This window comes from Cricetulus griseus, chromosome 3 (genome assembly GCF_003668045.3).
Source record: "Cricetulus griseus strain 17A/GY chromosome 3, alternate assembly CriGri-PICRH-1.0, whole genome shotgun sequence".
NCBI classification, from domain to species: domain Eukaryota; kingdom Metazoa; phylum Chordata; class Mammalia; order Rodentia; family Cricetidae; genus Cricetulus; species Cricetulus griseus.
The window spans coordinates 528518-542880 of record NC_048596.1 but is presented as its reverse complement, the minus strand read 5'-3'; the positions used below and the strand labels follow the sequence as shown (position 1 = coordinate 542880).

At 40.9% G+C, this 14363-nt stretch overlaps 1 protein-coding gene across 1 annotated transcript in view; it reads right to left on the bottom strand.

Annotated features, from left to right (window-relative positions):
• Window positions 1–13898, bottom strand: part of Eif3a (eukaryotic translation initiation factor 3 subunit A) — a 32834-nt gene extending 18936 nt beyond the window's left edge. The window contains exons 1-6 of the mRNA XM_027406851.2: window positions 13704–13898; window positions 5737–5927; window positions 5457–5593; window positions 4602–4765; window positions 2679–2878; window positions 1097–1305 (exon numbers count right to left, since the gene is read on the bottom strand). Of these exons, the coding sequence (XP_027262652.1) occupies window positions 1097–1305; window positions 2679–2878; window positions 4602–4765; window positions 5457–5593; window positions 5737–5927; window positions 13704–13752 (950 nt within the window). The 5' untranslated portion in view covers window positions 13753–13898. The remainder of the gene's footprint in view (window positions 1–1096; window positions 1306–2678; window positions 2879–4601; window positions 4766–5456; window positions 5594–5736; window positions 5928–13703) is intronic.
• Between the last annotated feature and the right edge of the window lie 465 nt (window positions 13899–14363).

The following is a 14363-nucleotide window of genomic DNA, read 5'->3' as shown; positions in this document are numbered from 1 at the left end:
TATAGACAGAACACTGTATACATAATAAATAAATAAATCTTTAAAAGAAAAAAAGCCAGTTTACTAACAAGGAAAGGTGACCTGTGAACTGCCTATCTTGTGCGAGGCAATGGATTCAATTTCTAGCTTGACAAAAAATAAAAAAGAAAGCAAGTGAAAAGAAACACGCTATATATATGTAATAGGGTCTTGTGTGGATTCTTCTTGTGGGAAGCGATCTTACTAGGTAGTTTAAGCTAGCCTAATGTTGAACGTTTGGTCCTTCTACCTCAGCCCATGTGCTAAGAGGTATGTGCCACCACATTCAACCTATACTTTGATTTTAATAGTCTGCAAGGTGCACACAAATAGTCCCCATTTTATGATTCACATGTTAAGAAACATGAAGGTTTTACCCATATTTTTTACCGTAATACAAAAGAATTAATCTTGTCCCAAGCTAGTGACATAAAGTGTGTAGTATTCTTGGAAAAGCATGCAGCAGCAATAAATGATACACAGCTCCTAGTCAGCCATGCAATCCTAAGAGTAAACAGACCTCCTTCCTCTCCTAGCACATACTACCCACACTGTTGATAGTAAGTAGGTCAGTGTAATACCTCCTTACTTAACACATTTTCAACTTATAGTAGGTTTACCAGGATATAAACTAACACAAGGCAAGTGCTTTATACTAGTTACTGTTTTATAATCAAGGGGGGGAAAAGGAGCTTGATGTAATTACCTAATTATCCAACTGCTCTAAGAAAAGAATATACCAATATATGGATAGGTTCACATGTTAGTATTATCTCTGTGAACACACATGTTCTCAATTGGGTTTCCGGTGGCAGTTTTTCTCGGGGCAGAAGTAGAAGATGGCTCAAGAATACTCTCCAAGGAGAGCAATGTCTCAGAGACACTTGGTAGTCACAATCAGAGTTTGCTCCTGACCCCTCAGGAGTAGAGTCTAGGAATACTACTAAACAGCCTACCAAGCACTAGCAACACACAACAGTATTAGCCAATCCAAAACGTCCAGAAGCTAAGATACCATGCTTAGACCACACTACCACTTACGTTTAATCTCATTACCATGCAACTATAACATTCTTACCTTTGCATCTCATCTTGTGTAAGATTCTTTCTCATTTCCCTAGACAGATGATAAAGACGATGAAGTGTAGATGCATGAAACAGAGCATTTCCAGATTTCCAAAACACTGTTGAGACTTTGTTATAGTAATTTGCCATCAGCTGAGGCTTAGGTGGTTTTTTAGACAAGGAAAACAGCCCATGAATATCTTCCACAGCTTTGAAGGCTTCCTAAAATGTACAAGTTAATCACTTCATTAAAAAAGATCAAATACAAATCACTTTTATGAAATTAAAACATATAAATAAAAATAGAAAATAAAATGCCTAATATGGATTCTATTTCTGTCTGGTAAATCTGAGAAACTGTTATAAATACAAAACGCTATCTTTGAAATATCGTTTTGGTTTTTTTTTTTGTTTTTTTTTTCAAGACAGGGCTTCTCTGTGCAACCTTGGCTGTCCTAGAATATTTTCCTTAATACATCAAGTTTGCTTGTCCTCTCCAAGTAGTAATTTAAGATTGGTGTCCCTATAAAAAAGGAAAAGTACTTTGGGCAAGAACAGAAAACTCAATCACATTTTTTTTTTTTTGAGACAAGGTTTCTCTGTGACTTTGGAGGCTATACTGGAACTAGCTCTTGTAGACCAGGCTGGTCTCGCACTCAGAGATCCACATGCCTCTGCCTACCAAGTGCTGGGAGGCAGGAGAATCACATCTTTACTTTTAACTTTTAGTTTAACTTTTAGTTAAATCACATTTTAACTAAAAACTGATTTGTTTAGTTTAATCCCTTGTAATTTCAATTGGCTCTTTTATGTTAAATAAATAAAAACACCTTCATGTATGTTAAAGTCACAAAATGATGTGACTATATCCTAAGAAGGGGAGAAAGGGCCAGGAAGCTTTTCATCATTACTGCCATCACTAAAATGCAGCATACACCATGCATGGTACTAAACCAGCACTTCTCCAAATACAGAAAAAGTAAGTGTGTTTTTTAACTTCTAATCATCAATAAATGCTCATAAAGTACAATAAAGCTACAATGTATTATCAGATTAACACAAAATTATGAGGAAACTGCTATCAACAGTCTTTGTAGAAACTAGATGTAATCAGTGGTATTGCACATGCTTACCATTTGAAAGGCTATGGTTTAACCACCAGCACCAGGGGGCTAGAGAGTTAGCCCATTAAAGTACTGGCTACCAAGTAATGACAAGGCCCTGGGTTTGGGATCAGCACATACAGACAGGTCCTAATTCCTGGCACCAAAACCAAACAAAATGAGGCAAGGAAACAACACCAGCAACAACAAAAACATCTCCATCTTTAAATATTTTTTCTCCATACTTCTCTCATCACACTACCCAACTCAGAATGGTACCAATCATAGAACCACATTGTGAGCAGGATTTGGGGGGCTGTTTTTTTTACTTGTTTTGTTTTTGCATAGAAGGAAAAGACTACATGATTAAGTCCAGATTTAGCAAGTGATTAAATTCCTACTGTCATCAGACAACCTTAAATTCTCACAGTACCTACTGAAATTAACCAGTAATACCAATACAAGGTGGTACAAAGCAAATAGTTAACTTGCCTGCCATAGTTCCATGCTGATAGCACTGTCCAACTGAACAAGTCTGGTCTCCAAATGCATGGACTGGCTCTCTGGATTATTAAGATTAATTGCTGTGCTTTGGTTATGGTGGCGCTGAATCTGAGATAAATGCATTCGCAAGTTGTCACAGAGCTTGCGGAACTCAGCCTTTCGAGTATACTGGAGGCAGAATTTGAAAGCTGTAAGCATAATTGTCAAACAAGAATTAGATATTTTCTGTCACTTGAATATCTAAGTTAGGTTTTTATATGCCACATATTAAGACCAATTTTAACAAGATTCACTAAGCTCACAATTACTCTATGTAATGAGAGTCAGTCTTAATTCCCTCCATGAACCTGCCAACACTCTGAATCCTGAGCAAAATAAAAAGACACGGTCATAAGTCCTGGCCCAATACATGGTTCTGGAAATTTACAAATACGAAACAAATAGAACTTAAATTTAGGAAAAGAGTCGGGAGCTGGAAAGATATGGCCAACATCTGGCTATACAAGGACTCAAGTTAGATTCCCTATACCCACATGGCAGCTCAGGGCCAGCTGTAACTCCAGTTCTAGGGAATCCAGGGCCCTCTTCTGGCTTCTGTAAGCACCAGGCATGCACATGGTATATAGACATAAATAAAGTCAAAGTATCCATACACAAAAAAAAATTTTCAAAATAAATTAAGTCTAGGAGTTACATTCAAAGACCTAAAAGAACAGTTTTAATTGCTAGGATGAAATACAATGAGCTTACATATCTAATGTACAAATAATGCAACATGCTTTTGTACTAATGAAAACTGTGATATAAGGATTTACCTAATTTCAAATACAGAAACAGAAGAATGGGTAATTACTGGCTGCATCATTAAAATTCACATCTATGCAGTATCAGAGTACTTTTTGGAACATCTTTGCTCTTATAAACAAACTGTATTTCACTGAGTGGTGGTGGCACACGCCTCTGATCCCAGCATCTGGGAGGCAGAGGCAGGTGTATCTCTGAGTTCGAGGACAGCCTTGTCTACTGAGCAAGTTCCAGGACAATCAGGTTATACAGAGAAACCCTGTCTCAAAATAAACAAACAAACCTTTCTATTTCAAAAGACCAAAAACAAGCAATATGATTTAACCCCAACTCAGTTTTTTACCAAATATTACAAGTTTGCTTGTGAGACATGATATAGACGTATGTTACATATGCAAATAAACACTGGTACTAATATTCCTACTAAAACAGTCATAGCAGAAAGTTAACAACACATAAAGAAATTCTGAGCTAGGTGTGGGGGATGGGTGCCTGTAATCTAGTCCTTCAGAGTATGTGATGAAAGGCAACCAAGTATGAAGTGATTCATGACATCAATACTAAGCAATACTGCTTAGGAATAGAAATATGGTGGGCACAGTGGTGTATGCCTTTAATCCCAGAACTCAGGAAGCAAGAGAGCAAGCAGACCTGAGTTCAAGGCCACCTTCAGAATGAATTCCAGGACAGCCAGGACTACAGAGAAATTGTCCCAAGGGTATAAGGTTATCCAAGTAGAAAAGAGGGTAAAGGAGGGTGATGGGGGGGAAGTGTCAACAAAGAGAAGTCAGGGAATTGGCAGGAGAGTGATGATCAAGAATGAACTATAATAACATGAAAATATACCATATGAAGCCTATCAATGTGTGCTTAACTTTAAAAAAGCAGGAGGGGGCTTCAAAAGTCAGTAGAACAATTCCATATGAAAATGTATTAACCCGTAAGATAAATCTATTTTTCAGCTATTTATGTAAAAAAGGTCAATTTCATTTCACTAAGGATAAAACTAGTTATTTTTAAAAACTACAGAGAACAGAAGGTTTATCTACAAATATCTAAAGTCATCTTTTCAAATCAGTGTATTAACATTTTATATTGTCATTTTACCTTGCTGGGCGATATCATGGTAAAGGCGCTCTACTCTAGAATTGTTTCGAAGAAGGTCCAAACACTGCCTGTATGATTCCCATAGGAACTTGACCCAGGGAGTCAGTAGCAATCTGTCAGTACGATCCTGAGTGTCTTCCCCACTTACTGCACTTAGGAGAACACTACAAAGAAAAATGCATTGAAAACAATTCAGGTATTTTTATTGTGATCTGAAAGCCCAAACCAACAATGACAAATTCTTCCCACAACCTCATATATACTGTCAAGCTATCCCTTACCATCTGTATCTGAATTTTCAGTCTGTATTACAACAGTTTAAATTTTAGTGCATGGCAAGGTGGTGGTGGCAGACTCCCTGGCACTCAGGAGGCAGAGGCAGGCAGATCTCTTTGAGTTGAGACCAGCCTGGTCTGCCAGAGCTGGTTCTAGGACACCTCCAAAGTCACAGAGAAACCCTGTCTCCAAAACACTCCTCCACCCCCCCAAAAAAACTTTTAATGCATGTTCTACCCTAAGTGTAAATTTTAAATATTGCTGACATGGTTGGTGAAGTATACAAAGATAAGCAGTTTGCTTCTGATAATCAATCATCTACCTTCCAAGTATGTGTGTGTGGGGGGGTGATGATGGCTCATATAAGGAAAAACACTGCTGTGTGGTGGTGGTATACACCTTTAATCCCAGCACTTGAGAGGCAGAGATAAGAGGACGAGTGACGCCAGCCTGGTCTACAGAGTGCATTCTAGTACAATCAGGACTACACAGAGAAACCCTGTCTCGGAAAAAAGCAAAAGGAAAAGAAAAAACAGTGTAAATAACCAAAATATTTACTAAGGGATTAAATTCACATACCTCTCAGGCGTCTGAATATTATCTAGATCTTCTATATCTAACACCATTTGTTGGGATTCTTCTTTAGCAGCTTCAGTTTTTTCCTCTGCTAATTTCAAGTATGCCCTAACAACATCTTCTAAAGATTTAATGTTTACCTACAGGAAGGAAAAAGAATTTATTTTTCTCCAAAGAACTAAAATAATGTTTAAAAGCAAATCAAGATATAAAATTTAATTTGAAAGGTAAATTCCTCTAAAAGTTACTAAGCACTTTAAAAATATAAAAATGAGCACAGTACCTGCTGACAAATGTTCTTATATTGATATAAACCTTCCTTAGCCAAGTGGCTCTTACGAAGATCCACACACAGTTCCAAGTATTTCAACATAATCGGCTCATGTATCTTTTGCCATGTTCTGTGTTTCTTACTTTTCATAACATCATAAAGAACATCCAGGGCAGGTTGCTTTTTGCCAACCTCAAGAAATTCTGGGGGGGAAGGGGGGAGAGGAATTGAGAATTAAAGTTAGTTGTACATACTACATAAAAATCTAAATGATAGAACCAAGGAAGTGACACAATAGGTAAAGGCCCTTGCTGCAACCCTGATCCTCTTGAGTTTTATCTTTAGACCCCTATGTTAGCAGAGAACCCACTCTTGAAAACTGTTCTGACCTCCACATGCACAAAGAATGTGCAGGTTCCCTTAACTTGCACAAATAAATAAACAACAGATAAAGTAAGATTTTAAAATCTAAATCTTGCCTCCTTAGTAATTTAATTTAAGCACGTTTGGCTTCTAGCAGGAATCCCACAATCATCCAACATATGACAAAAAAAATCAGTATTATCTCAAGATATAATGTCCATGTAGAACTCAGTGATTTTAAAATTCCAGAAACTGAAGTCTTGGATTGGGGAATATCTCCCCCAGTAACTGAAAGTCTAAGTATGACTTTATCACATATATTTGATATGAAGAAGTAAAAAAAACAGCAGATTGCTTAAATATCTACTTTAAGACCAGTTGGCAACATTTTTTTTTTCATTTGGCACCATTTAATTGAGTTCATTCTTAAGGCAATCTAGTGAAGTCTTGGAATTGGACAGTAAGTGATGCAACTTTGTCCTTTGGTATCTCTGATCCAACATAGGTCTGAGCCTTTCCATACAAAATTTACAAATGATTACAAAATAGATTGCAAAGGTTTTGTTTGGGATTATATTGAATAGTTATAGATGTAAGTTTGAAGATTTGACAGTTCACCTACTCCTATCATGTAAATGGACTTACATAGCAAACCAAAAAAACAAGAAAGGGACTGAAAGAAGGGGTTCATGGGTCTGGAGAGGATGAAGAATGTCCAGTTCTTGCACAGAACCTAAGTCCTAGCACACACATAGGCAGCTCACAACAGCCTGTAACTTTCAGCTTTCTTCTGGCTCTTCCAGCATTTTACACACACACACCTTTTTCTTTTGAGAGATAGGGTCTTTCTATGTAGCCCAGCTCAAAAGTAAACTTAAAAAAAAAAAAGAAAAAGGAGCTGCTGTGCTTAGCAGCACATGCCATTAATCCCAGCACTCCACAAGACAGGTGCAGGTGGCTCTCTAAATTCCAGGACAGCCAGAGTTACATGGAGAAATCCTGTCTCAAAAAACATGAAAAAATAAATAAAACCAAAAGAAACTTCTCAACAATTAGCAAAAGAAACACCAATTAGGATTCAATGGTCTAAATTCAAGTGTCCTCCCAAACTTCAGATTGATACATACTAACTAATGGAATGCTTTATTAAGAATTGGTCTTTGGGCTAGAGAGATGGCTCAGAGGTTAAGAGCACTGACTGCTCTTCCAGAGATACTGAGTTCAATTCCCAGCAACCACATGGTGGCTCACAACCATCTACAATGAGATCTGGTGCCCTCTTCTGGTGTGCAGATATCCATGGAAGCAGAATGTTGTACACATAATAAATAAAATCTTAAAAAAAAAAAAAAAAAAAAGAATTGGTCTTTGCCTGGAGTTGGTGGCGCACGCCTTTAATCCCAGCACTTGGGAGGCAGAGGCAGGTGGATCTGAGTTCGAACCCAGCCTGGTCTACTGAGTGAGCCCCAGGATAAGCTCCAAAGCTACACAGAGAAACCCGGTCTTGAAAAACAAAAAACAAACAAACAAAAAAAAGTTGATCTTTAAAGAGGTGATTGGATCAAAGGGTTCCACCCTCTAAATGCAACAAGTAGCTTTCTAGATAGCTTCCTTTTTGTTCTATTTCATCAGGTAAGGACCACATTTATCTCCCCCTGGAACAGTAAAGGGCAAACAGCCAGCTCTCACCAGATACTGAACCTGCTAGTTTTATTTATTATGGACTTTTCAGACACCAGAAATGAGAGAAATAAATTCTTGGTATTGATTGGTGAAGTGGTATCTCATTACAATAGCGCCCACAGAATAAAATAAAGGACATTCTACAAGACACTGGAGTACTTCTCAAAAAGTCTAAGACACTGACAACTAAGACATGACAATTAAATGTAATGTAGTATGTGGATAGGATCCTAGGGCAAAAGGTAATTGGAAAAAAAAGTAAAAACTTTACTTAATAATCTCAATCGAGGCCCTGGCAATGGTGGTGGCACATGCCTTTAGTCCCAGTACTCGGGAGGCAGAGGATGGCGGATCTCTGGGGATGGCGGATCTCTGGGAGTTTGAGGCCAGCCTGGTCTACAGAGCTAGTGCCAGGACAATCAGGACTGTCCAACAGAGAAACCCTGTCTCAAAAAACAAAAAAGTCTATTTCTAGGCAGGGGTGCTGGTGCATGCTTTTGCTCCCAGCACCCAGAAGGCAGTGGCAGGAAGATCTATCTGTGAGCTGGCGTCTGGTCTGGTCTACTTAGTGAATTCCAATGCTACAAAGTAAGATCTTAGGTCTAAAACAAAACAAAACTAACTTCAGTTACTGGCTCCTTAGTTATGAGTGATAGATATACTTTACTGTTTTAGAATATTCATTCATGGAAATTGGGTATGGTGAAAATTCTGTATGACCTCTTTAAATGATTCAGTGAAACTAAAAACTTTAATGAATTTAAATTAAGGTTATTTTTTAAACTATAGACTACAGGGCAAAGTAATGTGACTTTATGAGCTTGAAGGCATTATGTGTAGTAACATACAAATCCAGTTGCTGTCTTAAATTTTATGTATATAGTACCTTTTCAAATTCAGTCAACAGAAGTGGGCTCTAGATTAAAAATGTATATTTTGTCCTTTTCCCCCTTCACACAAATAGTAGAAAATATTTAATGTAGTCAACTGGTTAAGTTCATTTTTAATTTAGTAATTAAGCCAGGAGTGATGGTTTATGCCTATAATCCTAGCACTTTGGGAGGCTGCTGCAAAAACCAAAAAGATAAATGCTGAATTCCAAACACAAAAAGTTTCCACTTGAATGTTTAAAACATAATCTGAAGCATGGTGGTGGTGGCACATGCCTTTAGTCCAGCATTTGGGAGGCAGAAGCAGAGGCAGGTACATCTCTGTGAGCTCGAGACCAGTCTGATCTACAAAAGCTAGTTCCAGGACAGCCTCCAAAGACAGAGAAACTGTCTCAGAAACAGAGAAAAAAACACACATAATTTGAAGGAGCTAAAACACTGGCTTTACGACATCTCCATTTTAAAACAAAGTGTTTATTTTCCTACTAAAGAATAGTCTTGGGGCCAGGGGCAGTGGCCCATACCTTTAATACCAAGCTGAGGCAGGTGGACTTCTGAGTTTGACCAGGACAGCTTGGGCTACACAGTAAAACCCTGTCTCTACCACTCCTTAAAGAAACAAAAATAACCTTGAGCAAACAATTCTTTTTTCTGAATTAATCTGAATTTGGGGATGTTCTGCCTTAAAGCAAGACTGTTAGAAGCCCTGGGGTAGGGTTGATCTTCAGTACCTTTTTTTTTTTTTTAATGGTTAGCATTGAGGCTGGTGGGGTAGGTGGTCAATGGTCAATGCTTTAAAACAAACACTTGTTGCTTCTGATCCCAGGATCCACATGCTGGCTCAAAACCATCTGTAACTCCATCCCAGGGGATCTGATATCCTCTCTGCTGAACTCCATGGACACCAGACACACAGGTACACACACATACAAGTAAAATACTCATGCACTCAGAAGGCCAAAAAAAAGCTCCTTAGTTGGGAGCTTACCAGATCTACAAGTTTAATGACTAAGGTTTCAGGAATGGTGCTTCCCAGTCTTCTAGTGAAACAATACTGCTCTGGCTCTCAAACATACTAAGTTCATACCTGAACAAACCACACAATATATCAAAAACTAAGCATCTTTATAAAATATTCTAAGTCCTCATACCAGCAATTTTTCCCTCTGGCTGGAGCCCAAACCTAGGGCCTCACCTCTGGTATGCCAGGCAAAAAACACAACCCTAGCTCCACCCCTTATAGTATCAAATGGTACTCACTTGCAAACAAATACAAACTCAACATTATGTGGGAAAAGACCATCTTCATTTCAGTCACAGAGCCACCCCAAAATCTTACCATATGAAACAAGCACTTACAGCCAGATATGATATTGGAACCAAAAAGTCTTGTTTTAAGTACTATCCTCTTCCTGAAATGTGCCTAAGGTTGCTTTCCATGTTACTTTAGGTGTTTTTCAAATCAATTTAACCAAAATTCATATCAGCAAAAAAACTTATTAGTAAATGAATTTAGCCATAACAGCAGGGCTGGAGAGACGGCTCAGCAGTTTAGAGCACTGGCTACTCTTCAAGGACCTGGGTTCTATTTCCAGCACCTACATGGAAGCTCACATCATCTTTAACTCCAGTTCCAGGTGATTCAATATTCTTCCCGACACCCTCTGCTGACTTCAAGTAGGGCACTACTTGCACACAGTGAGTGCATAGTCATGCATGCAGGCAAAACACCCATACATATAAAATAAAATGAAATAAAAATTGTAACATTAAAGCAACATTAAAATAACATATTATGCCCATATACCCAACCCCCAACTTAAAGATTTAAATTTTCAAGCTCTTATTTAATGTTTGCAATACGAAATACAAATCAAGTTGAGAACTGAACCCTGATAAAATAAAATATAAAACACTGGAAATATAATAATCCACTTTCCCTCCGGGCGTTGGTGGTGCACGCCTTTAATCCCAGCACTCGGGAGGCAGAGGCAGGTGGATCTCTGTGAGTTCGAGACCAGCCTGGCCTATAAGAGATAGTTCCAGGACAGCCTCCAAAGCCACAGAGAAACCCTGTCTCAAAAACCAAAAAAATAAAAAATAAATAAATAATCCACTTTCCCAATATGTATTTCTTATGGGACTGTGGTTTCTTTACTTTTTAAAAAATACTAGTTGTTTTATTATTTTATGTGTATGAGTGTTTTACTTTCATGTGCCCCACATGCATGCTTTTGTATGTCAGAAGAGAACAGATCCCTGTCAACTGTAGTTACTGTTGGTTGTCAGAGTGGCTTCTTAATGTCATCCTTAGAAGCTTCCTGAGATATAACCAAATCTCTATCATTAGCACTGAAGGAGATTGAAGCAGAAGGATCAAGTATGAGGACAACCTGTGCTACCTAATGAGACTGGCACTCAAAAACCCTACAAAAATAAACTCATCCTTTCTAAGTCTGAAAGTCTCAAACTATAAAGGAAGCACACTTACATATAAAACATTTTACGGGATGTGATGGAGCATGCCTTTAAATTAACCCCAGCATTCAGGTGGATTCTTATGCAGCCAGGTTTCTGTAAGAGACCCTGTCTCAAAACACATAATTATGGATGGACATCCTTACCACCCCTCAACCCCGAAATAAGAAAAATGGGGGGTGGGGAATAAATGTTTTTAAACAAAAGGCTGAAATTGGAACAAACTCTCCACGATGATTGATGATTGAGTCATCCTAACTCACAAGCATGGAGACTTAGCTCCTTGCAATTGCCTAGTTAATGGGGTGGGAAGGCTTTTGAGGTTAGAAATTATTTCAACTCTTAAATGATTCCAAGATTAAGATTCTAGAAACTGAAATCCAGAATTATTCCAAAGTATAGAATCTTTAGGACATGACTGAACATGTGTGCCAACAAAGAAAAGGCTCACATTAATCCTTCATTTTTCACTAATCTATACAACAGATTAAGTATCTAAGATATAATGTTACTACTCAGTTGTGGGATTTCAATACAACTATCTCTTAAGGCGGGAGTTGTAGGGTGTGAGTATAAAGAGAAAGGCTGTGCCACTTTTCCCTCAAAATTACTGCTTAGGGTGACTTTCAGGGCTATTTTATTTAACTTTATTTTATTAAAATAATTCAGGAGATTAGGTCTAAATATCCCTAGAGTTACAGATGCTACAGATAAAACATTTAAGTAAACAGATTTCTAGGCTGTTAAAAGCCCTTTTATCGTTCATGTAATATTCTATACACAGGGCTACGAGACAATCTGCTCATGTCAAGTCCCTAGAAAGCTAAGGCATCAATCACTACCTGCTACTTCAGATAATGTAATGCGGCTGCAGCAAGTCAATACAGGACTTTGGAAAAACACACCGACAGGATCCATGCTACCGACACAGTACTTTGCTGATACTTTCCCCAACTTGCTCATCATTAATCAAGTCTACTTCTACTGAGAAACAGTGAAAAGCAATTTAGAACACATTATGTAACCTTCCTGCTTTAAAATTTATTGAACTATTAAGTTCACATGAAGATTCCAAACAGCAAAAAAAAAAAAAACAAAACAAGGTCAGCATGTTACTATGTATGTAGGCCAGAGACTGCAGTGCTTTAAGTAGACAGCTACAGGGGGGAAAATGCCGGCTGGTCAATGTTATAAATTAAACATACACATAACAGTTATTACCCAATAAGTCCCCCAATTCCATTTTCTACAGCACAATGCAATTTTAAGTAAAACATCCAAAGTTCTAACTTAGCTACAGTTCTGATTTCAGTAAATTAGTGTTGGTAGTATTAGGTTAGTTATCAGCAACTTGCAGTTTTAGTAAGCTCTACTACAAATTCAGAGTGCATAATTACTTTATTGCAGACTGCTCCCTAACGACAAAAAAAACCACATTTCAGAAGTATGTAACCAACACATCTTTATTCCTGACATTATCAGAAATGTTCCTTTATTAAGTACTAGCTCAAATGGCCTTTTCACAGAGACCTCCAGTCCTAGCAAACTTGCCAAACATAAACCCTCTACATACATGGTTTATCTGTTTGGATTGGGAGACACAATTGTTAGGATTTTTTAAAGGCAGTTTTTAAAGATCAGAAATGTGCACACGACTTTTCCACCACACACTGGCAAACTAAAGAGATCCGGACAAGTCTTTCCTGAAAGCGCCAGGGCTTAAGCACACATATGGAAATAGAAATACTCGGTGGCGCTGCGGTAAAAGAAAGGAAAAAAAAAAAAAAAAAGCCGTGATCTGGCTATCAAGAGACCTTGGTTTTAGTTTCCCGACACTTAAAAGTGTGACCTTGGGGAAACAACTTTTCTGGAGGCTTACCTGGCAAGAACCATTTTTAAATCCCTAAAGAATATTAACTTTTCGTGATTCAGAACAGGTTTTCGAACTGACCCTAATCAATCTGGGGGGGGGGGGTTGCCGACCCACAGGACACAAGTTACTGGATCAGAGGCCTGAGGTGCAAGCTGGCGACCAGCTTAGGGAAGCGGACCCTGACCCGGGAGGCCTCCGCGTGGGGCCTGGGGCCAGACGTGCCCGAGAGGTGGGGTGGAAGTCACCTAGCCGGGTCCTCGGCCCCGGCGGGAGGTGGAGCTGAGCTTCTCGCGTGCATTGTCCCCGGGAGGGAGCCATGTTTCCTCCTCCCGACACTCCCAGATGGCGGTAGGGAGCGCGGGGCTTCCCCGGCAGCCCGCGGGTCCTCGGAGCCGGCGGAGGCCGATCGGGGGAAGGATCGCAGGGCGGGAGGGACCTAACTCCCGGGCCGCAGCCCCGCGACGCAAGCACCAGGCGGCGGGCGGGCGGCGGGGAGGACGGGCCGGGGCGACGGTTCGACGGCGCTTCCGCGGGAGCCCGCTGGAGCGAGCGGGCGGCCGTGCCGACACCCGGCCGGGTGGCGGCGGCCGTCATCGCCGGCCTCGGCAGCCCGGGCTGCGGGCAGCAGGCCGGGGCCCTCGACCTCCCCGCCTCGGGCCGGCCCTGTGCGGCGCGACTGCGGCCGTACTCACCGTTGGCGCGCTTGAGGGCATTTTCCGGCCTCTGGAAATAGGCCGGCATCTTGGCAGGAGGCTCGGCTCACCCGGCGTCAGCGAACTCCCTAGTGGCCCGGAGCGGGAGAGAAGGCAGGCGGAGGGGGACTAGCGCGAGCTTCCTTCCACGCGCCTCGCCAGCAGTCGCCCGCGCCCAGCCGGCCAGAGACGGAAAGGAAGGAGCCACGTGACTCCCTTGCGGCGGCACCGCCGCCGCCCGAGCCCCGGATGTAGGGGCGGGGCTCTGCGCATGCGCCGGATTCCTCCGCGCGCAGACGCACTGGCGTCTCGAGCCGGGGTTGACGTGGCTGCGGCTGGCGGGTGGCGGGAACTGCTGTGTGCGTCTTCGGGGCGCGGGCGGGGGCCCTGGAGACAGTTTCCTCCGCACAGCCGGGCTCAGCGAGCGCGCGGTGGCAGAGGGGGACGAGGAAAGACTGTCCGCACAATCATTCCCAAACCGAGGGGCGCGTGGGCAGGCCGTCATTAAAGGTCACATTGGCTACGCGGCGACCTCGCCCGGCTGGCAGGAAAAGCTGAAAAAAAAAAATGTTTTCTGGTTTGTTTTTGTTTGTGGAGACCGGCGTTCACGGTGCTGCGCAGCCCAGGCTAGCCGCCAGCAGCCCCGCGAGTGCTGGGACT